At 41.2% G+C, this 24862-nt stretch overlaps 1 protein-coding gene and 1 long non-coding RNA gene across 15 annotated transcripts in view; one reads left to right on the top strand and one right to left on the bottom strand.

Annotated features, from left to right (window-relative positions):
• Positions 1-24862, top strand: part of KYNU (kynureninase) — a 138623-nt gene that overhangs the window by 56551 nt on the left and 57210 nt on the right. For all 14 annotated transcript variants that reach the window (XR_013228120.1, XR_013228121.1, XM_077320163.1 and 11 more), the window contains 3 exons: positions 1294-1365; positions 8928-9002; positions 15946-16092. Coding sequence is in view for 12 of the 14 variants with exons in the window: in XM_077320163.1 (XP_077176278.1) it covers positions 1294-1365; positions 8928-9002; positions 15946-16092 (294 nt within the window). In the remaining 2 variants the exon portion in view is untranslated. The remainder of the gene's footprint in view (positions 1-1293; positions 1366-8927; positions 9003-15945; positions 16093-24862) is intronic.
• LOC143829379 (uncharacterized) overlaps positions 8256-24862 on the bottom strand; it is a 33305-nt gene continuing 16698 nt past the window's right edge. The window contains exons 2-3 of the long non-coding RNA XR_013228122.1: positions 14570-14615; positions 8256-8299 (exon numbers count right to left, since the gene is read on the bottom strand). This is a non-coding gene — a long non-coding RNA (uncharacterized LOC143829379). The remainder of the gene's footprint in view (positions 8300-14569; positions 14616-24862) is intronic.

Raw genomic sequence — 24862 nt, 5'->3', positions numbered from 1 at the left:
TCAAGGCATCCCACTGCTTATAACATCACTTAAGATCATTCTTTAGAAGGCTCATGTATACCATTATCATATGAAGGGTTTAAAACTATTATTTTAGATGAAATATGATATCTTTAGGGTAGAAAGGAATTATTACATATACACAATATTTACAAGGCAACTAATGTATGCTGTAATTCCTTATCTATAATGTTTTCAATAAGCTGTTGGATTTGAATCTTCTGGTTTACCTTTAAAACGGAACTGAGTTTTAGGATCACTAGGTAACAGGAGAGTGAGTGTGTTGTGGAAGACAGTAACAAGTGGGTTCTGTGCTCTCTTGCTCTAATCTAAACCTATTGGATTGTTGCCAATCACTTTCATGTTCACTAGTGGGGGGCAATTTCCATCCACCACTACAGCAGACCTCAGACACCCTTCTGTGCTGTTACAGAGTGGGGCATGGCCCTGCCCCCCAGGAGCAGTATTGAGGGGGATTAAAGCAGCAGTAGGAGGGGAGAAGATTCCCTGGAGAAGAGCCTAATGCTGGGAGCGATTGAGGGCAAAAGAAGAAGGGGACGACAGAGAATGAGGTGGCTGGATGGAGTCACTGAAGCAGTCGGTGCAAACTTAAAGGGACTCCGGGGAATGGTAGAGGACAGGAAGGCCTGGAGGTTCATTGTCCATGGGGTCGCAATGGGTAGGACATGACTTCACAGCTAACAACAACAACAACAGGAGGGGAAAGTAGAGAAGTCATGTCCTGGGGATGGAAATCATTCTATCACCAGAGATTTTCAGTGGGATTTAAGACTTTGCTTTCTCTCGTACAGCTTGCTTTCTCTCAGACTGAGACATTTGTGGAAAGATACTGAGTACATTGACTGCCTTAGCTGATATGAGAAGGTCTCCAGAAATCTGCATTATCAGGGCTGATGCACGATGCCTTATTTATACATTTATTAACATTATTTATATCATGTTTTCCCCCCAATAAATTTTTGCAAAGCAGCCAGCAAGCTTTGTTTCAATAACATCAATGATTAATTATCACTAGCAACTGCTTGAAAAAGAATTCAGCAACAACAACAAAAAAGCTGGTTCAACAAACTCAATAGAACAGTGTATCGGGCCAGCAGAAAAACGAAAGGAAGAAATCAACCATATTAAACTCAAATTAAAAATCCAGTGCCTTAAAGACAGCAAGAAGGTCACAGAAGAGAGGACATGGTGATAAGCATGGATTGTTATGTTTTGAATGTGCTGATCAAAGTTCCATTTAGATACAAACTTTAACTCACTCTTTTTTTACAGCTGTCTTTCTTTAAGCCAACCATAGATCGCTATAAAGTCCTGATGGAAGCTAAAGCATTCCCCTCAGACCATGTAAGAAATACCTTATGTCTGTTAAGTAAGTGCATGTTTCAAAGCACTCCAGCAATCTCATTTGACTATTGATGCACTAATCCTGTACAAATAATGGTACAGGGGGCATGCACTTTTTGAGCTTGATTTTTTTTTTACTGAACGTGTCTTTATACTTTCTGTTAAAAAACATTTCACAAGGATAAGACTGAATGGCCCCATTGATTTAGTATTCCTTTAGAAGACGTTGAGCAAGCGGTTGGCCTAAATCAGCAACAGGTTGTAAATGTTTTATTAATTCTTGTTGCTGCTTTACTTTATGAAGCCAAATCAATACAAAGCTCACAACATTACCAGTTTTATATCCCCAGACAGATAAGGAAATGCTTGTCCATGGTGCTTTAGATTACTAATTCAAACATCATTTGTGTGCTCTAAAATGAGACAATAGTCCATGCATCACAGATTTCAGCAAATTAATCTCCAGATTTGTGACTCACTGCCACTTTATCAAACTCGGGAAACACTCAGAAATTGATGAGGAATTTGATCACCCAGGCAGTGTAAAAATCACGCTGAATACAGCTCACATAGGAAGCAGATTGGAGAGTTTCCAGAGGGCATTGTTGACATTGCAACAAATATGCCATTCTTTCTTTGTATATTACATGGGGTATAAATAACTTCCTCTGTGGAAGATGCTGCTTTGAGAACATTTTTATACACTCTCCACACTCAGGGAGCCATAAGTGTTGCATATTGCTCAGAATATGTCATTCCTTAATTAGTGGACCATTGTGCTTTGGAGTGCAGTGTAATTGTACCAGCACCAGTGACAATGACATTGAGATGCAATCACCCCTTTGTCCCCATGCCCTACTGAGCTCAGCTTGCCAGGAGAAACTCACACAGGAGCCGAAACTAATTAGGTCTTTTTCATACACAGTACTGTTGGGGCTTTTATTCTCTGATGCAATCCCATGGTGAAGGCTGGGTATGCACAATACAGCCATGGAAACAGGGCTGATTGCATGGGTCTTTCACATCTGTTGCAACTCGCTGGGTGGGGTATGACTACTGCATGGAAAGACCTGTGTGATCTACCTGTCACCATAATTATGCTCTCAACCGAAAGCTTTGTCAATTGTATCTGTTTAAAATCATTCTCCCCAGTGTGGCTAACATCATATACAAAAACATTTCTTCAACATTAAAAACACTGAAAATAAATCATATACACAGCAAATTGAAAAATACATATAAACAAATGTAGCAGCAAAAACCAGGAAGGATGCCAATAACGGTTATCAGGTGTATGCCAAACAGAACCAAAAATTATCTGCTGGCAGAAGACAACAATCAAGAAAGGTAGACAAATCTCCCTGGCAAAGTTGTTCCAGTGTTTTGGTGCCACAGCCATAGAGGCCCTTTCTCAGGTTGCAACCTGTCTAGTCTAATGTGGCAAGGACAGGGCGTCTGAAGATGTCTGGAATAGATGAGTAAGTTCACATGGGAGATGATGGTCCTTAAGATTTATGGACTTTCTGATGATGAAGTAGTTTTACTAGAGTTGTCTCCATCTTTTTGAATTCATGTTCAGAATTCCCTTTTACAGGCCAAACGTTCTCCTACTTCATCATCCAAGACCGAAATGTGGAGGAGCAGCATAATTGTACTCCATTTGTGAACCATATATAACCCAGCTCATGTTCAGTTCCCCACTGTTCCATAAAGTTCACTGATGACCTTTGGCACTCTCTCTGCCTCTCAGCATAAACCATCTCATAGGATTATTTTGAAGATAAAATGAAGGGGAATGGAATGGTAGCCATTGAAGAGTGTGACCAAAATGTATAACATAATAAACAGAGTAGCTATTCCATAAAATTTAAAGTCTACTAGGAGGGCATTTTGACCTGTGAAATTAATGGCAAACATTAATGTTGTTGTTCAGTTTCATTCTGCTTTTTTTGTAATTTTTAAAAATTACTCCAGAAATCCCCTATTTGTTGTCCCACGCATTTCCACAATGGCACTAGGCATGTGGAAAAAGAACTTTCTAGTTCTATGAGATGGAAAATGAGCCCCTTCCTGCTGAAATAAATGTGCCAAGGGGATAGGCACCATTTCCGCTCAGTTTTCATCTTTGCCACTATTATCTCTAGTCCCTTCAGTGTTTCTCTCTTCTGTTCTTTGGGTCTTCAGACTGCTTCTCCCACCAACTGTGATGGCCCAGTGCTCTCTATTTTTAAAAAATATGCCCAGTGTGGCACAAAAATCACACAAACCAATTGACATTATCTGTGTCTATTGTGTCTCTGAGAATCGCATAATGTGCAGTGTTGTTACCACTGTGAGCACTTTACCATGAAGGCTTTCTGACTTAAGCAAAGCAATCTGCTGCATGAGAGAGATCTTCACATCTGCTATTGATGTGTTCTGTAAGATCAGTTCCATCCCTGAACTGGTTCTGATTGCCAGATCTGTCATTGTCTCAATGGATTACATCAGAACCTCCACCCAAGAAAGCTAAGATAAAATTGAAGCATGGGTACAAGAATCCAAACAGACAAGGGGCCTAATTTTGAACTAAACCTAAAATGTTAAGCTAAATCTCATATTCTTTTTTTCTTACAAGAAAACTCCATAGGAAAGAACTTAACCTAGACCCTCGGTTCCAATGGACTCTGAGGACCACATTGTTCAGGAGGAGGCTTCAGCTCCATTGCTATGGCCTCATACTCCATCTCCTCATCTCTAGGAAACAGAGGATTCCTGTTCCCCAGCTCAACCAACCTCTGCATAGATTCTGAAAAGACCATGCACACTGTTACCTGAATTGGTTGGGTCAGGAGGCACGTGCTAAGTTTGGGGAATGGCTTACAAGAGGTCAGGAAACTTTAAAAGATCAAAATGCTTATGTATACCAGGTAATTGCACCCTATGAACTCAAAGGAGACAACAGATAACGATAAAATAAACAGCCTTTATTTAATAGAAAATAAAGAGACGTAGACAAAATAAAGAGACGTAGACAAAATATAACAAGCACACTATCGATCTAGCAGATGGGGAAATAAAGGAAAGTAGTCCAAGATAAAGGTTCAATGGAATGATAATTACCAGAGGTGGAGACAGAGATGGCACAGAGTCCAGCAGAATCCAGCAGCGCATTGGGCTCTCTGGATAGATCCAAGGTTCCAGAGCTTGCCAGAACAGGGACATTTATACCCTGTTGGAGGGTGGTGTGTGCTAGAGATTGCACGTACACCAGGTGGGCTGTCTCAGGGCTGAGACACTGGATGAAATGGCTTCCAATGGCTCAGGAGATGGGTGCAGATGGGGATTGATGGCTCTGAAGAAAGGAAACCATCACAGTACAATGGGGTGATTCCAGGGGTCTCAAGAGACTAGCTAGATGGGTGGCGGGAAATTCCCTCCTGGCAGAGTGGCTTAGGTTGAGTCATAGGTTGGGCAAGAGCCTCAGGTGCAACTGACTCTGTTGGCCACTGGATTAGCAATACAATAGAGTAGAGGAGGCATGAATGCAGAGCAAAATGGTTGCAGCTGTCAGGTCAGACTGGTGGCTTTGGTCAAGCTGAAAATGGAGTCTGTTCGGACCTGAGTCCTGGATGACTAGAGAACCTGGCATAAACCTAGACTGGCAATGGAGGCCACGGGTCATTGGGCACTATGTGCCATTCTAGTAATGAGGGTTTCCATTATACATAACACACAGGGCCACCACAAACACCACGGACCATGTCATGGCTGGTTCTATATGCATCGGTTCCATGGAAACTGTATCCTTGTGGTCCATTCCCCATCTATGGACAAGTATCACTTCTGAATGTTGGGTCTTGTCTACAACAAGGGTATAAGATTGTCTTTGTTAGCCAACCTTGTACTTTGTCCATTTCTTCAGAGGCTGCTCTGCCTGAACCTCTACTGCTTGCTTTGCCTAATGGATTACTTAAATGATGGCTGACCATGAGTCAGTCACAGTTCTCTCAGAGCTCACTCAGCCTCACCTACCTCACAGGATGTTTGTTGTGAGGAGAGGAAAGCTAGATAAATGTAAGCTGTTTGAGACTCCTTTGGGTAATAAAAAGTGGGATACAAAAACTCAGTTCTTTCTCTTAGAAGTCCTAATATCAATTCTCCCACCTATAGCCTAAGTTTTTCCTACAGGACTACACAACTACATTTCCTCACATCGCAGGTGCCAACATGTACCATTGTCTCCAACAATGTATACCATCTTATGTAGACCATGCATAATGTCCACTACCTTCACACCAGGCAGGCAAGTCACCATGCAGCCTAAAGATTGAATCACCAAGTACTAACAGCTTCCCTCCCTCCCTGGGGATGGTTCCATGGTGTGAAAGGATACCTCTTCACCAACTGTAGAGGGGATCCTTTCTGAGGGAACATTCTCTCTTTCTTCACCATGGTGCCCTGTTTCCCCTTGACCCTCATGCTCCCTGACAGTGACAGGACTGCATTCTTGGAGTGGGACCCAAGTAACAAATCCCTGAGAGTCTAAGCCATGTGCCTACTTTGCTTCTCCAAGTCAGCCAGTTTAGTCTGGTGGGTGTGGACTCATTCCTCAAGCACCAGGAGCTGCTTGAGCCAAATAAAACCCCTGAGTTTTGTCCATTTGCAAGTAGTCATACACTCAGGCCCATATACTAGATAACCCCAACTTTGTGTGTATGTGTGTGTGTGGGGGGGGGGATTAATCCCCTTTTATGAATGTCCTAAACTAAGTATGTGGATATTTTTGCAAAAAATCTGTTTACCCTATTAGGGATGTGGGGAGAGATTAATGCCATGGCTCCTTCACACTGCTGCTGCACTCACACATTTCCTAAAGTCACCTGTTTATTCCTATCACTAGAGCAGGCCTCCTACCTCACAGAACTGGTGCCTGCTCATAGGTAAATCTAAATTAATAATTTGGGCCAAAATTCTTCACAGCCCCATAGGAGCCAATCACACTGATTGGGAGCTAACCAATAAAGGAGGATGAATGAATCTGCCTCTGTTTGATTAACAGGTTGTGCTGGAAGGGAGATACTCGTCTCCTTTCTAGACTGCCTTTTATTTCAAATGTTAATTTAATTTCAGAAGCTAATTTAACCCTTTCAGGATTAAAGGAGACTCTAGCTCAGGGGTAGTTAAACTGCGGCCCTCCAGATGTCCATGGACTACAATTCCCAGGAGCCCCTGCTCTAGCTGAATAGCTTCAGCAGTTATAGAAGGTACATAACTGCTTGTGTTCTTATAAGGAAGAAAAGAATGTGAGAATTAGCTTCACATTTTAGGTTTAGTTCAAAACTATGCCCCTTGTCTGTTTGTTTCTTAAGCCCAAATTGTATTTAAATACTATCTGCAGTTTGTTTTGTTATTTGTTACCCTTCTTCTGTTACAGAAACCTGCCTAAGGTTTTGGGCATTGTACAATACCCTCAGAGCATTATTGGAAAGACCTAAGGAGAACTCAGAAACCAGGAAACTATTCATAGCCTGGAAACATGGTGGTAGAGGACAGAACCTCTGTGTAACAGGCTGTGTGTCTCTGGAAAGGCACTCTCCTGTGACACAGAGCTTCTGTCCTCCACCACCATGTTTCCAGGCTATGAATAGCTGCCTGACTTCTGAACTCTCTTTAGGTCTTTCCAGTGATGCTCTTATGGTATTGTGCAATGCCCATAAACCCTCTGCTAGAAGATCATATCACCAGAAGTTGAGGAGGTTTGCAGTCTGGACTTCCCCAAGAGACCATTTCCCATCTAACTGTCTACCCATTATTTTGGATTTTGGCCAAATTAGACCTTTCCCTGCCTTCTATTAGGGTCCATCTGGCAGCAGTCTATGTTTTCCACAAACCTGTACACAATCTTTTTATATTTTCCCACCAGCTATATAAATAGTTTCTCAAGAGCTTCCTTCATCAGCCAATCTAAGTTCCCCAATGGAACTTAACTTTGGTATTGGCCTAGCTCATGCTTTCTCCTTTCAAACCCACAGTGGCCTGCCCTATGCCTCTACTATCTATTAAGGCCTATTTTCACATGGCCATTACAGCAGTGAGGGCAGTGAGTTAGCTTCACTCCATTCTTACCAGCCCTTCTTCCATTTGCGAGTAGGTTGACTACCTCACAAACTTTATCATGTTAGATTGTGAATAGTATTAATTGTTATTTGTGTGACTGTCCCATGACCATTATTGGTGTGGGCCCATTCTACCAGATCCCAAGTATCTTCAGCTGCCTTCCTGAGAAGTGTTTCACTGCAGGACATAGTAAGGCTGGAGACTTCTGTCCAGCATTCACTCTGTTTTCATCAACACAAGAAAGGAATCTGCTGCGGGGCAAGTGGCTCTGTACTCCCTTTCTGGCTAGAATACTCCTATCCACCTCAAGGTTAGTTGCCTTGTTATTCTCCCAGTGTGGGATTGCATGGAAGATAGATGATGAAAGCACTTTTCCCTCACTGTTGTTCATTGAGCTGTTCCATGCAAACAGACATCCCCTCTCTCCTGCCCTGCTGTGAGCTTTTTATTTCTACATGTGCTGTTTGCCCTGGTTGCTCAAGAATGAAAAGGGTGCCTCTCTCCTCCCATCAATTTCTGTGGGAAAAGCTGAGTTATATACCTGAGGGAAGAGGTACATTTTTAGTTGTATCAAGCTATAAAATTCTTTCTCTGCACCTGGTCTTGTGCCCGCTCAGTCCTAATGTGTGCTTGCATTGAAGAGCTCTACAAACAACAGATACAGGTAAGTTTTTCACACTGGCCCATTTTGCAACCCTATTTCATTAATACCATATCCTCACATGATAACCAACCACAATTTTCATTTTGGATTGGATTACTTGCCAACATATCACTCAAGCTGGATTACTTGCCTTCAGGGTCCTGAAACAGGATCAGTTATTTGCTTGCTCACCTAAAATAGCAATGAGACTGCATTGGTGCCTTCACTTAGTAACTACCACACATAGGCACAGTGAGTACATAACGCTGAGCGCATACAATGTGGTACACAATTCCATTAGTTCACCAGTATCAAGGACACATGAGTACATGCATACCTAGTACATGATTTCTGTATGTGGAGCTAGCCTGTGTTTTACCACACATTTCCAATGATCTCAATACAACCAATTTATTTCCAATAGAAGCTGTATTTGGGAAGTAAATCCCTGGTGTTAGCTGTGTGTTTCACATAGCATATGAACTTCAAGCCCCATATGGCGTAACAAACTATACCACAACAGTGTGAGGGAGCAGGATAAAGAGTAGCTCAAAAAACAACTCTCAGAGCACCAAAAGGAAAGGGCTGAGTTACGTTGACCTAGCAGTTATGTTGGCTTGGCAGAAGAGCAGACGGAGGACCTCCTCCACATATACAAGTCCTGGTGATTGTAGCTGTTGATGCAGAAAAGCAGATGGAGGACCTCCTCCACATATATAAGTCCTGGTGATTGTAGCTATAGATGTGGAAAGAAAGCCTTCCTTTGTTTGTTTGTTGTTTTCCCATCTGCTCACTTGAAACAATATATTTTGTTTTACAGTATGCTGTTGAATCTCAGCTCCAGCTTCATGGGCTGAACGTGGAGAACAGCATGCTTATGATAGAACCACGAAAGGTGTGTAAAGGTTAGCCTATATCAATGGTTATTTTAAAAAATGGAGAATGATCCTATTATACTTCTTTGCAACATTCTGCAGAAAAACTCAGATCTTTAAGAAGCACATTTAGGTAAACATATATTTCTCTTCTCCCCAAACTGCCTTGTCTTTTCTTATACAAAGAAGAGGAACACCTTGAGGCAGATCCTCATGGCCTGATCCACTCAAAACAAGAAATAGCTCAAGGGAAAAGAGGGATTGGCTGTAGGATATGAATGAAACATGCATGGTTGAGATTTCTTCTAAATGCTATTGTTATATGTTAAAACACTGAATTTAACTGTAATGTTTTGCACTCTTAAAAAAAACATGCTTTATAAAGTGTTATATACCCTGGATTTCCTGGCCAATTTAAAAACCATATTATTTACAGAAAAAATGATAGACAGTGCAGTTTTACTGCTATCTATATAGTCCTTAAAAACACTTTGCTAAATATATATTCGTACACAGCAGTATGTATTTGTCCTATAGAAAACTCTCTCCAAACTTTTATGAAGACAACATGTTGCTTCTTTTATTATCACAGCAACAGGACTATGTCATTTTCATCATTATAAGTTTGCATTACCTTCCTTCCTTGTTAGACCTGAAGCTTTTTAAAAAAACATTCTCAGTAGAACTGTTGCTGACCTTTCGGCTCTTAAAAAATCAAGACAAATGTACTATGAAGACTTTGATGGGTATTCAGAGATCATTAAGAAAACAGAAGTTCCTTTCAGATCAGCAAATCTTATCCCATCTCTTTGCTGCGGCATGACTAATTTCATTTCGAGTTTTCACAGCCTAATTGATCCCTTGGTAGTTGAATGTTTTACACAATCCCTTGCTAAGGTGAGATAAGGAAGAGTAGAGGCAGTAATGTCTTTGAAGGATCAGAAGTGGGCTTTTTCCTTGTTAAAATTTCTCTACATTTAATGACTACAGGACTTCTGTACTTTTGGATTCTATGAATTCTATTGTTTTCATAAAACAAATGCAATAAAATTTAGTAGCTTTCTTGGGGATATAGTTTGCCTGAAGAGTATGAACAAGTAACTTGTAACACTTATGGGTTTCTCAAATTCAAAATGTCGTAAAAATACTGCTAACCTGGTTTATTGGGGCATTTTTTATGTTGAGTGTATCTGAGGGTTGGCAAACTATGTGTGCTGTAATTTTTCTTCTGTGTTTAATGTTGGCAAACCACTTTAGCCCTTATTTGCCAGTGGTTAAGAGTGTTGGTCTCATATCTGGAAAACCCAGGTTCAAGTTCCCACTTGTGCCATGGAAGGTTGTTGGATGACGTTGGGCCAGTCACATTCTCTTGGCCTAATCCTAACTCACAGGGTTGTTTCAAGGATAAAATGGAGGTGAAGAGAGTGGTGTAAACTGCTTCAGGTCCCAATTTGGGAGAATGACAAGGTAGTGATTAATTAAATAAATATGAATAAAATAGTTCTGAGAAAGTTCTGTGTAGTATTTAGAACATTTAAAATATGCCTAAGAAATACCAAGTAGAGTTGTTATTGAGAAAACTCATGATTTCTCAGGTCAAACTGGAATGTCCAGTTTCAGGCTGCTGGAAAAGATACTGCTATTAACTACTACACCATGTTGACTTTTAATAGTAAGGAGAAAGAGGGCATGTTATGTGCGTTTTTGAAATATTATGTTTTTTAAAAAAAAATAAAACTGTAAATAGATTTGGGGTAGTTTACAATATCAAAATATTAAAACAATCTACCGTATATACTCACATATAAGCCAATCTGCATATAAGCCGAGGCACTTAATTTTACCACAAAATCTGGGCAAATTTATTGACTCGCATATAAGCGGAGGGTGGGAAATGCAGCAGGCTACTGGTTAATTTACAGGGTGGCCTAAGCGCTTATTCCATGCTCAATCATCATAGGCTTTCCCATCCAGCCTCCCTCCCAACAAATACAGAAAAGTCAAGAGAATGAATAGCTGCTGGTTTTTGTACCCCGCTTTTCACTAACCAAAGGAGTCTCAAAGTGGCTTACAATTGCCTTCCCTTCCTCTCTTGATACCAGACACCCTGAGAGAGCACTGACAGAACTGCTCTGTGAGAACAGCTCTGGCAGGAGAACCAAACAGTGCCTCCCCCAGGCCAGCAAACCAGAGCAGAACAATAGTACCCATAGTTGGGGTGTGGCTAAAGATGTCGTCCTGAGAGGGTGGCAGGGCATCTGCTCTGCTATCTCTGAAGCCTGACAGGGGTCAATTGTGCAAGCAATTGGCAGAAAAGAGGAGGGGTACGCAAACCTCACCTCACCTTTCTACCCAGGAAGTTCTTGGGGCCGTCTCCAATCCTTTAGGGAGTATATCTCCCTGGATTATAGGCTGTCAGCGTTCCAGGTCCAGAGGACGACTGCCATTTTCTACCTCGGACTTTCTTTTCTTTCTTTAATCTTAAAGTATCTGCTTTAACCCTACATGATGATTTACCACAAATGAACGCTTTGAACTGAGGGGAGGACTTCGGCTGAGTTCCAAAACATCATTTACTGCAAGTATCTCTCGCTTTTTTTTTCTCCGTCTCTCTTCCTGCATCAAAGCCCTTTGTTTCCCCCCTCCTCTTACTCTGCTCTGCCTGAAGCCACCTCGTTAAGAGGCAGGCTAATTCTCCTAACTAAGCAGAAGAAGGATTCAAATCAACTCGAATTAATTGGCAAAAGCTCTTATTGTAATTGTTTTGGTTTTCGGAGATAGAGATAAGAGCAGTGAATGTGAAAATCTCACGAGAACTTTGTGCCAGTACGAGAATCCCTGCCTTAACCGGCTTCAATACGTCACATGCCTGTGCCGGAACATTAGAGGATAAAACAGAGGACCTCTACTGGCCACTTGTAAAATTGTTTGGGGCCGGTTTTTTTTAAAGTCAAAATCATGTCTATGTTAAAAAGATTGGCTCATCTAATAGAGATACAAACCCAAGATTACAAAGTATTCTTAGATGGATTGATCAAAAATATCTCCAAGGAGATCCAAGATGGCAAGGAAGAAGTCTTCAATAGGAATGATGGATCAATAACAGTGACTGATGACAGCTTTAAACAAGGTGGAAAACCAACAGCAGAAGAGAAATCTGAAATTCATATCTTCAAGGAGATCCAAGATGCCAAGGAAGACGTCTTTAACAGGAATAATGGATCAATAACAGTGGCTGATGACAGCTCTAAACAAGGTGGAAAACCAACAGTAGAAGAGAAATCTGAAATTCTGGAGACGGAAAATGGGATGCCGGAGTTCTGCAGCCCAGATAAGGACACCCTTTTTAAAAAGACATACAGCCATCTCAAAGCAAGAGTGTACAAAAATCAATCAAAAGAAATATGGATCTGCAGTGAAAGTAACCGATTTAAAGGGTCTCTCTGGGGAAAAAATTGTATTGATACTGGAGTCCAGGAGGTGCAACGGCCTCAAGATTTATCGATGCATATTTTGCGGGAAAGAGTACAACTGCACTTTCTACGCCAAAGGCCAATGGGACAGAATATAATTTTACGGGAACGACAAGATGTAGCAAGCCTCGAGATGAGACCCCCTTAAGAAGACCGAAAGCTCATATTGTTTTATGTTTAATGTTATACCGTATTCTATATTTCCATTTTTATGAAAAAGGGGAAGCAGTGTCTCTTTCGCTCTTGTTTTTTTTTTTGTCTCTTTTCTTTTATAGGCATATAGGTAATATAATCATTAGTGCTGAAAATGTAAAATGGGGTTCTCCCCCCTTATTTTTTCTTTCTTCTATTAGTGAATTGTCCTAGGACTAAAGCCTACACTGAGGATGGTTCTTAGAATGGGTCAAGCAAAAATTGTTTTGTAGATGTATTAGAACCAAGGATAAGGAGAAGCTATAGAAGACTGAAAGCTTATATTGTTCTATGTTTAATGTTAAGCATTTAATCTAAACCTGGAAATCTTATTATTCTCTGTATTAACAACATATACTGTATCCTATATTGCTATTTTTATGAAAAAGGGGAAGCAGTGCCTTTTTTCTCTCTTGTTTCTTTTTCTTAGTAGGCATATAGGTAATATAATCGTTAGCGTTGGAAATATAAAATGGGGCTTTCCCCTCTTATTATTTTTTTTATTGGTGTATTGTTATAGGGCCAAAGCTCATATTGATCTGTAGAAAATGCAAAGCTCTCAACTTATACCTGTCAGGATGGCTCTTAGAATGGGCCAAGTATAAATGGTTTGTAGATGTATCTGTATTAAGGATAAGGAGAAATTATGAAATCCTTTTGTAATTTTTTTTCTTTGTACATCTTTAAGGCAAAGCCCTACTTTCCTCTCCCTTTATCAGGGTATTGATACAGGGCCAAAACTAATACTGTGCTATAAGAAATGTTTAATGTTAAGCATCTAACTCAAACCTAGAAATATCTGCTAGGATAGCTCTCAGATTGTATCAAGCAGTTAATGTGAGGTCTACGATCTCTCAAGTAAGTTGATTAATTATAACTTTTCTTTTGTATATCTAAACAGGCTTTTTTTTTTTTTTAATGTAGTGGAAATGTGGATGGCTCTTAGACTCACGGCTCTTAGAGTTTTGGGCAAAAGTTTATATCACTGTGGAGTCAATGTGGGGTCGTATATTCTCAAATGATGACTATATTTCTATCTTTATGAAAATAAAAAAAATCATTATAAAAAAAAAAAAATAGTACCCATAGTTGGCAACCTACTACAACAAATACAACAGCTGGGGGCTACAGCGCCCCCCAGAACAAAACACTGAAAGAAAGAACTGTAAAACTGAAAACTGAAAGAAAGAACTGTAAAAATAAACTTTTAAAAGAAACACAACCCCAAGAAGAAAAGGCAAACAATGCTGCCCCTCAGATAAAAGAAGAAACACTGAAGAAATAGTAAATCCCAAAGCACCCCCAAAATCCACCCCACCCACAGAAACCAAAAGAATACTTTGGAAGAAGTGATTAGGAAAAGAAGGGGGAAATATCGGAAACCCTCAGTCAAAGCATTGATGCCCTACAAGCTGCCAGAGTAAGCTTTCAAAGTCTTTCCAGAAGGCAATGGTTAGCTGGGAGCAATTAGCTCAATTGCACAGAGCTTAGTTTTTAAGATCTTTGCAGAAGGCAAAGGTTAACTGGAAGCCACTAGCTCACTTGCAAAGAGCTCAGGTTGCTGGTGCAATGCTGCGTTTCGCTGGCTGGGGGCATGTTGTGCTGGAAAACTCAGCTTATATGCAAGTATATCTGGCAATAAAATTGTCTGTACAATTAAGTGCCATCAAGTTGCTTGTGGTTCATGGCAATCCTATGAATGAATGACTCCCAGAACATCTCATTGTTAACAGCCTGGTTCAGTTTGATGAACCTAGCATCCTTAACTGAGACCATCCATCACATGTTTGGTCTTCCTTGCCCCCCTGCTACCTTCAGCTTTTCCTAGCATTTTAGTCTTTTCCAGTGACCCTTCTCAGAATGTAACCAAAGTACAATAGTTTCAAGTGAGTCATTTTAGCTTCTAGAGAGTTCAGGCTTACCTTGATCTAGAGTCTACTTATTTGCCTTTTGGATGGTCCACAGTATCTGTAAAATCCCCCCCCCCCCAACAGCACATGTTAAATGAATCAGCTTGTCAGCTTTCTTTATTGTCCAACTTTCATACCCATACATACTAATTGGGAATACTAAGGTATAAATTATCTTGACCTGCAGCCTCAGATCTTTATATTTAAGTATCTTTTCTAGCTCCTTCATGGCTTCACTACCCAGTCTCAATTTCCTTCTGATTTCTGGGTTGCATTCTTCCTTCTGGTTGCTAATGAAGCCAAGGAACAGGAAATCTTGAACAATTTCAATTTCTTCATTGTCAGGCTTAACATTTTCTAATTTCCCAACAGCCATTACTTCTTGATATTCAGCTGTAATCCTGCCGTGGCACTTTCTCCTTTAACCATCATCAGTAGATGTTTCAGGCCTTCATTATTCTCTGCCAGTAATATACTGTCACCTGCTCAGATCGTTAATGTTCTTTCCACTAATTTACACTCCACCTTCACCTAAATCTAATCCAGCTTTCCTTATGACATGTTCTGCATGTAGATTCAAGAGACAATGAGATAAAATACATCTTTGTTTGACAACTTTTAAGCATCAATAAAACAATTACATATTTTATTATGTTTGCTTCTTTAATAATGCATATCCTGCTCCCTCCATATATTCAAACTAGCTTGTATAGGATCCACAATAAAATACAGTATCATAATTCAAATAATTAAAACAGTCAACAGCATCACATGCAGAGAGGGGGGAGAGGGAGAGGAGAGGGCATAGTAATCAACAGCACATAGAGCTGCCATGTAGGTTCAGGGAGGAAGGGAGGAGAGAGAGAGAGTCCTTCAGCTATGGATCATTCCAGACAACCGTAATGTATTCATATGGCAGTGATACTTTAATATTTCACATCCAAATGAACCATTTTAGACTGACAGATTGAATTTCCAATTGGTGTCATCAGCAGTGCTAATCTATGACAAAATTCTCTTGGGAGCCCTACAGCAGATCGTGGATTTCCTGCCTCTGTATATGCTCTTTGCATTGGAATTAATTCCCTTTAATACAGCTCATTTAGGAGGTCTTTAAGTGTTAAGGTAAAGGAAAGCATGTAAAAAATCAAAGAGAGCAGACTTTTAAGAAGACTCAACCACCTTGAAGCTATGCTACTAATGATGATTCACCATTCAGAGGTTACTCCAGGGCTCTTACTTTTGTAGATTACTGCCATGTTAAGGATTCACTTCTGATGACTCGCAGTAGTCAGCACAGCACATCATAAAAATAGATTATGAAACAAGAAATGACAGTTTCGTTATTGCCAGGGTTGGAATAAAATATGTGCTTTGCTTTATTTCAGGGGGAGGAGACCTTGAGAACTGAAGATATCCTTGCTGTAATTGAGAAGGAAGGAGACTCCATTGCTGTAATTCTGTTCAGTGGTGTGCAGTACTACACAGGACAGCTGTTTGACATCCCCAGAATAACCAAGGCTGGACATGAGAAGGTAGAATCACTTCAGTCTTTCTTAGAACAAATTTAAAATAATTGTTTCCCCTCCCCTCTCCTCACAAATATGTGTGTTTCAACAGTCAGGCCTGTGAAAATGAACTGAAGGAAAACGTCATCAGCATGGTTCTGTTACAAATCAAAAGGGCATTTAATTTCCACATAGCTTTTCCTTGAAAGTGCTTTATCCTGCTTGGTTGTCTGTCAATGCAGGATATATCGGGAGAACAATGAGTAGGGAGTAACAAGCTGGTCAAAATAGACAATAGGAGAAATTTCACTCTTCTTCTGCCAGTACTCCTGGAAGCCAAACTTGGATTTTAGTAAAGCTTTTGATAAGGTTCCCCATGATGTTCTGATGGATAAATTGAAGGACTGCAATCTAGATTTTCAGATAGTTAGGTGGATAGGGAATTGGTTAGAGAATCACACTCAAAGAGTTGTTGTCAATGGTGTTTCATCAGATTGGAGGGAGGTGAGTAGCGGGGTACCTCAGGGCTCGGTTCTCAGCCCGATACTTTTAAACATTTTTTTTATAGTTTTATTATTTGTTATTATATAAAGCATTTACAGAAAGGTAAAGAGGGCTCGGTGCTTGGCCCGGTACTTTTTAATATATTTATTAATGATCTAGATGAGGGGGTGGAGGGACTACTCATCAAGTATGCAGATGACACCAAATTGGGAGGACTGGCAAATACTCCAGAAGATAGAGACAGAGTTCAACGAGATCTGAACACAATGGAAAAATGGGCAAATGAGAACAAGATGCAATTTAATAAGATAAGTGTAAAGTTCTGCATCTGGGTCAGAAAAATGAAAAGCATGCCTACTGGATGGGGGATACGCTTCTAGGTAACACAGTGTGTGAACGAGACCTTGGGGTACTTGTGGATTGTAAGCTAAACATGAGCAGGCAGTGTGATGCAATGATAAAAAAGGTAAATGCCATTTTGGGCTGTATCAATAGGGGCATCACATCAAAATCACAAGATGTCATAGTCCCATTGTATACAGCACTGGTCAGACCACACCTGGAGTACTGTGTGCAGTTCTGGAGGCCTCACTTCAAGAAGGACACAGATAAAATTGAAAGGGTACAGAGGAGAGTAACGAGGATGATCTGGGGCCAAGGGACCAAGGACTATGAAGTTAGGTTGAGGTACTTGGGAATGTTCAGCCTGGAGAAAAGGAGGCTGAGAGGGGACATGATAGCCCTTTTTAAGTATTTGAAAGGTTGTCACTTGGAGGAGGGCAGGATGCGGTTCCCGTTGGCTGCAGAGGAAAGGACGCGCAGTAATGGGTTTAAACTACAAGTATATAGGCTAGATATCAGGAAAAAATTTTTCACAGTCAGAGTAGTTCAGCAGTGGAATAGGCTGCCTAAGGAGGTGGTGAGCTCCCCCTCACTGGCAGTCTTCAAGCAAAGGTTGGATACACATTTTTCTTGGATGCTTAGGGCTGATCCTGCATTGAGCAGGGGGTTGGACTAGATGGCCTGTATGGCCCCTCCCAACTCTATGATTCTATGATCAGTACAACCAAAAAAGGGGGAAGCAATGCACAATCCTACATAAGAAAAACAACCAAAAAGATTGGAAGTTATAGTTATATTTTACTTTCTTTTCAACTATGTGGATAGTGCCAAAACGTGTTTGGTATTGGTTCTTGCATATGGAGACGATGTGCACTTTAAAACATGTATTTGTATTGTCTTAATATTTGGATTAGGTATTTATATGCTGAACCACAGGACTATTGTTTTTAAATGATATTTTAACACTTCAGCCACACGGGATAAACCATTATGCTAAATATGCTGGAAAAGAAGGGGCCCAGCCAAACTGAGGCATCTTTAGCGTTGCAGTTGCTAGACACCCACTAGGGAATGTGACCCACCTGACATTACACCCTTTCTGTAACACAGTGGCTGTTCTGCTATCCCAAGGCAGAATAACAGCATCCATGAGAAATTTTAAAATGTTCTTTAGCTAGTGTGAAGACTAGAATAGAAATCATAGTATTAGCTTGACAGAAGAAGAAGATCCTCATTTTCTGTTACATATCTATACATTGTGCATGAATGCTAGAAGAGGAAGGAGTATCTGACAGAAGAGTTGTGGGTCAAAAGACTGCTGCATAGAATACAGCCTGCATCCTTTAGGTAAAGACCTTGGGGCTTTGCTGCCACTTTACATGTGAGCTCATCCAGTACCATCTGACCTGCTTACTTCCTTCAATTCCAACAACAGCGAAAAAAATGATATCCAAAGTGACTGCATTCTCACTTCTTAAGTGCAGTTGAATGTATCTTGCCAGACCTAACCAATACTTTATCTTGACCCTTTCAAGGAATACCCCGGGGATCACACAATCAAAGTATCCATGCTTGCCATTGCTGCTAAAAACTCTCTTGTAGTTCTCTGGAGAGGATTTATAAGGCCTTTTACTTACAAGGAAGGCAAACAGACTTCAAGAACTCTGCAGTATTCCTCCCCTCCCTTGAACTTTTTTCTGAACTAGATAAAAGCTGACAATTATTTAGAATTCAATATATGTGTGGCTGTGACTTGACAGTGGTCGCAGTTTGCAGGCAAGGAGGTGGGTCAGGTTCCGGAAGACAGAAGGACGTGTGGGGTGCTTTGTGTGGCATGAAGGTAAGGAGGGGCCAGGGCCAGCCAGTTACCCAACATCCTCCCTGCAGTGGTGTGACACCAGTATAGGTTATGGGGGGGGGGTGATTCCAAGACAGGGGGCTACATGGGAGCTCCACACTAGCCTTTGTCTTCTTTTGGCCTTGATCAAGCATCCTGACAGTCACAGTCAATGGGACAGACTTCCTCAGGAGACGGTGGGTTCTCCTTCTTTGGAAGTTTTTAAGCAGCGGCTAGATAGTAATCTGACAGAAATGCTGAGTTTATGAACTTAGGCAGATTGTAAGTGGGTGGGCAGGAAGGGATGTGCCAGTGTTTGTCTCTTGTGGCCCTTCCTTGTATGCCTAAGAAATTACTGATCACCACTGTGGTACAATAGCTGAATTTCCTTCAGGCCAGGCTGGATTCTGGAGGTTTTTGATGGGGGGATCATTTTGGCATGAAATTTGGGTCACTGTGGGTGGGCAGGTAGTTGTGAGTTCCTGCATTGTGCAGGGGGTTGGACTAGATGACCCAGGAGGCACATTCCAACTGTCATTATACAGCATAGTTACCTGTTTTCAGAACTGCAGGATTTCTTAACTGTCTGATCCTATGTATATTCACTAAGAAGTAAGTTCCACTTATTTTGATAGGCCTTACTCTAGTTTTTTTGTTTGCTTGTTTTCTCAAGTATTGAGCTAGACTGCAAAACATTTCCATGATTCACACTGAGATCAAGTGGGAAAACTGAACCATGAATAACGTGAGCAAAGGTTCCTTGCATGAGGGAGGGTGAAGATGTCATAGTAGTTTAGCCTGAAAGTGTATGACTAGCCTCAGGTCACCCAGGAAGCTTCAATGGCTCAGTGGGGATTTGAACCTGCATTTCTGAAATCATAGTATGACATTCTAACTGCTAAACCACACCTTACACAAGACATAGGGCTATAGGACATATTGATACGTCAAACTGGTTTTGTGAAGTCAATGACAGGTCCAGATTGTCCTGTTCCAGCCCACATTATCTGAACAACTAATGGGGTTCTGCAAGACCAGTGCAACCCAGCTGAAACCATGGGAACTACATTTATTAGGACTTTCAACACATTAAAGGTAAAGGTATCCCCTGTGCAAGCACCGAGTCATGTCTGACCCTTGGGGTGACGCCCTCCAGCGTTTTCTTGGCGGACTCAATGCGGGGTGGTTTGCCAGTGCCTTCCCCAGTCATGACCGTTTACCCCCCAGCAAGCTGGGTACTCATTTTACCGACCTCGGAAGGATGGAAGGCTGAGTCAACCTTGAGCCGGCTGCTGGGATTGAACTCCGAGCCTCATGAGCAAAGTTTTCAGACGGCTGCCTTACCACTCTGCGCCACAAGAGGCTCTTTTCAACACATTAAAAAGGATCAAATAAGTCAGTGCTTAGTTTATATGGAGATGAGGCATTTCTCAATTTCCTCAGGTACTAGTTGAGTGGCTGCCTTTCTCCCTACTCAACAGCATCTGCCGTTGCAGTTTTTCACCTTTTGTCAGGAGACAGGTGTATTCCTGGTGATGTTGACAGTATTCTTATTCAGCTCAGGAATTTAACTAGAGACAGAGTACTGAGTACATCACCTTTCATGAGGTAATTCATTTTCTGTGATTTAGCCTTAGGGAATATACTAAAAAGGCCGTCTCTATGGACATATCTCAGGGGTTCTTTTTAACCTCAGGAATGGGGCAGAAAAATTGTCAATTAAATTTCCTTATCAAGAGACTCACAGAATTAGAAATAATAAAGTGAACATGCCTTATCGAGCTAGAGAAGATTTTAAAAATTAAGCGAATGAAGAAGGAACTTTGTCAGTACACCAAATGCTCTACCATAGTTTGTATCAAATGTTTCTGTTCCACTAATGACAGATATTTGCCCAGTATGAAAAGCGAATATAAGGAGCCTGTGAGAGAAAGGTGCCTTGTATTAAATGAACATTGTATTAAATGAACATTCCACTGTTAGCAGAGCAAAAACATTGGATGTAACCCCATAACAATTGTAAATTAACCCCAAATTATTCCACCCATGTGCTCTCCACCAAGTGCTCTACCATGGTTTACCAAGGGACCAAGCCCTATGAAGATAGGTTGAGGGACTTGGGAATGTTCAGCCTGGAGAAAAGGAGGTTGAGAGGGGACATGATAGCCCTCTTTAAGTATTTGAAAGGTTGTCACTTGGAGGAGGGCAGGATGCAGTTTCCGTTGGCTGCAGAGGAGAGGACATGCAGTAATGGGTTTAAACTACAAGTACAACGATATAGGCTAGATATCAGGAAAAAAATTTTCAGAGTCAGAGTAGTTCAGCAGTGGAATAGGCTGCCTAAGGAGGTGGTGAGCTCCCCCTCACTGGCAGTCTTCAAGCAAAGGTTGGATACACACTTTTCTTGGATGCTTTGGGCTGATCCTGCATTGAGCAGGGGGTTGGACTAGATGGCCTGTATGGTCCCTTCCAACTCTATGATTCTATGAATAAGATAATGGCCCTGTCAATATTTTGTTTTCTACTGCTTTTATCTGTTTTTTTCATTTTTTTGTAAACATTGGCAGCTTTATGTCAAAATGTGGAATATAAATCTCTATATAAATAAATGTTAGATAATTTATGATGCACATCAATTAGTTTATTAGTACCTCAGTCCCAATAAAGGAAATGTAAAAGCTGTTATAATCGGTATAATCTTCAAAATAAAAAAGAAAAGATTTAATAAACAGTAATTCATACAAAAGAGCCTCTTGTGGCGCAGAGTGCTAAGGCAGCGACATGCTGTCTGAAGCTGTCTGCCCATGAGGTTGGGAGTTCGATCCCAGCAGCCGGCTCAAGGTTGACTCAGCCTTCCATTCTTCCGAGGTCGGTAAAATGAGTACCCAGCTTGCTGGGGGGTAAATGGTAATGACTGGGGAAGGCACTGGCACCCAGCTTGCTGGGGGGTAAATGGTAATGACTGGGGAAGGCACTGGCAAACCACCCCATATTGAGTCTGCCATGAAAACGCTAGAGGGTGTCACCCCAAGGGTCAGACATGACTTGGTGCTTGCACAGGGGATACCTTTACCTTTACCTTTAATTCATACAAAACCCAAACTGATTGCTTGCCTACTATCCCTCATCAAGGAATGGGCCACCCAGATAGTTTAGACCCAATCAGGAGGTAGCCCTAAGCCAGGAAGGTCTTAACAAGGGGTCAGCTTTTGACCTCCCACTTCCTGCCAGTTTCAGAAGTTTGCTGGCTGGAAGAGTAGCTGGCCTCAGACATGCCATAAGTTGCCATGGCCTCTTTCAACTCAGAGAAAATGGGGGGAGCTGGGGGAGCCTCTGTTTGCCTTCTGGAGATGGGGAGCTACAGGAGGCCCAGAAAGTCTTGCGACTGGCCTTCTGGGGACCCAGGGTGCCCAGAAAAAGCCTCTGCCATGGGAATCATGTAAGTCATGTGGAGTTTGCAATTTGCAATGTGAGTAGGGAGGAATGCTTTGGGGGTAGCCATCACAGGCAATTGCAACAGGGAAAAAATAATGCTGATGTGGGTGGGACTGGGAAGATGTTGACTTCCCCTTTCCATATGGACTTTGGTCTTGATGCAATCTTTCCAAGACCATCACAATGAAGCAAATTTGAGACCAATGGAATGGAAGATGGGGAAACTGTAGTGGGGGTACAGAAGCACTGTGAGGCCATGGGGACATGTAGCTCTCCAGTAGAGAGTTTCCCAGTAGAAGAGTTAGTTTTTATACCTTGCTTTTCACTGACCAAAGGAGTCTCAGAGTGGCTTATACGCACTTTCTCTTCCTCTTCCCACAACAGAACCCCTGTGAAGTAGGCGAGGATGAGAGAGCTTTGAGAGAAACTGCTCTGTAAGAACAGTTTCTAACAGGACTGTGACTAGCCCAGGTAACCCAGCATGTGGTGGAGCAGGGAATCTCTGGGGGTCTAATTAAGCTGACCTTGGTGTAGTGGTTAGGAGTGCGGACTTCTAATCTGGTGACTTCTAATCTGGTGAGCCAGGTTCTGACTGAGCAGTGATATCAGGGCTCTCACAGCCTCACCCACCTCACAGGGTGTCTGTTGTGGGGAGAGGAAAGGGAAGGTGACTAAGTCACTTTGAGACTCCTTCGGGTAGAGAAAAGTGGCATATAAAAACCAACTCTCTTCTGCTTCTGCTTCTTCTGCTTCTCCTTCTCCTCCTCCTCCTCCTCCTCCTCCTCCTCCTTCTTCTATTCCTTCTTCCTTCTTTCTTGTTCTCAGCTTTCTTCCTTGTCCAACTTTCAAACCCATACATAGAAATAATTATACTAAGGTATGAATTATCTTGATCTTGATCCCCAGTGACAAATCCTTACATTTTAGAATCTTTTCTAACTCCTTCATAGCTGCCCTTCCCTGTCTCAGTCTCCTTCTGACTTTTTGGCTGCAGTCTCCCTTATGATGGAGTCAAGGAATAGAAAAATCTTGAACAATATCAATTTCTTCATAATCAGCCTTAAAGTTGTTTGATTCCCAGTAGTCTTTACTTTTGTTTTCTTGATATTGGACTGTATTTCTGCTGTGAAACTTTTTGCTCTCACATTCATTAGGAGACATTTCAAGTCTTCACTATTTTCTACTATTAATATGGTATCATCTATATATCTTAAATCGTTAATGTTCCTTCCACCAATTTTCACTCCACCTTCATCTAAGTCTAGCCCAGTTTTCTTTACACTACGTTCTGCATATACTATGACAAACCTTACTATTACCTCCAAATGTAAGTGCTATCCCTATGTTATGTGCCTACATTTGCCCTTGAAAAAAAAAAGATGCTTCGTACCACTGGTAAAAATGTTATAGGGCTTTGGTATGGCATGATATGTGCAGCATGAAGGCACAGAAAAGACTTGGTAGTGGGCATGACTCCATCCTGGATTAATGAATTCTCCATATTCTGAAGATGTGTAACTTTCTTGCTAACAATTTGCTCAGAAACCTGCTAATTTATTTGATATGTTCCAAGTGTCATAGATGGTTATGTATACCTAGGGCAACTCACATCCCCCAATGGCTATCTTCAAACAGAGGGAGGGTGAAATCACTTAGATGAGTCATTATATAATTTAATGTTTAAAACACTCCTAATGTCATCAGCTGAAAGTACGTGGAAATATTACATTATACAGAAGTATTTTAGGGATGAAAGCTACATTTGGAAAGAAGTCTAGACCATGGTGTCTCCATTAGAGCCTATCAGCTGATTTGTGTCTTGATATCTAAATCACACTTTTATCATTGGCACATGATAGAAATGCTGAAAAGGACAGTAAGTTTTTACTGCATCCTTCCTTTATTAGTATTCATGAACAGAAGCAAGGTAATGGTGTTATAATGTATGAAATCTCTTTGTCAACTGAACTTTTCATAAGTGCCTGACAGAATTGCAGTGCTGTCCTAAGAAGAATTATCTCTTTCCAAATTCATTGAAGTAAATGGACTTAGAAGGGGGTAACTCTGTTTAGGATTGAACACCCGGTGCCTCCATCTTATGGAGGCTTACATCATGCCCTCCCCAATCCCCAGATAAGATTTTATGGGCAACATAAATAAGATTTTAGATTGTATTTTAAAATGTTATGCAATTATAAGTGTGCTGTGATCCGCCCTGAGTCGTCCATGACTGGGCAGAATAACAGTCTAAAGAATAAATAAATATCTATCCAAAACTCTATGGGTGACCACTAGAGCATCCTTGCTATTTGGTGACAGCCATTCTGGGTTGTGCCAAAAGGGACATCATCACCTCACTGGCAAGGGCAATTAATTCACCTCCATCCCATTTAGTGGCAGTGGGGAAAGAGGGCTGCCATGGGAGATCCCCCATCAGTCCAGAAGACCAGGCATCCTAGATCTCCCCGATCTCTTCATAGGTCCCAGAAAACTGAGACTTCAATGTAACCTATATGCTTTGCGTTTAGAATGCAAAATCTATGAAGCAGGTCCAAACAGTTCTTAAACGTATTTGGAAAAGTACAATACTAAAGATCTAGTTATTATTTTATTTCATTTCAATTTTGTATGTTTCCTTCTTATGTCGAATTTTTCTGTTACAGTGAAGAGCTGTGCAGA

This window comes from Paroedura picta, chromosome 2, assembly GCF_049243985.1.
Source record: "Paroedura picta isolate Pp20150507F chromosome 2, Ppicta_v3.0, whole genome shotgun sequence".
NCBI classification, from domain to species: Eukaryota; Metazoa; Chordata; class Lepidosauria; order Squamata; family Gekkonidae; genus Paroedura; species Paroedura picta.
The sequence above is the reverse complement of the archived record's forward strand: the minus strand, read 5'-3'. Positions and strand labels throughout refer to the sequence as shown.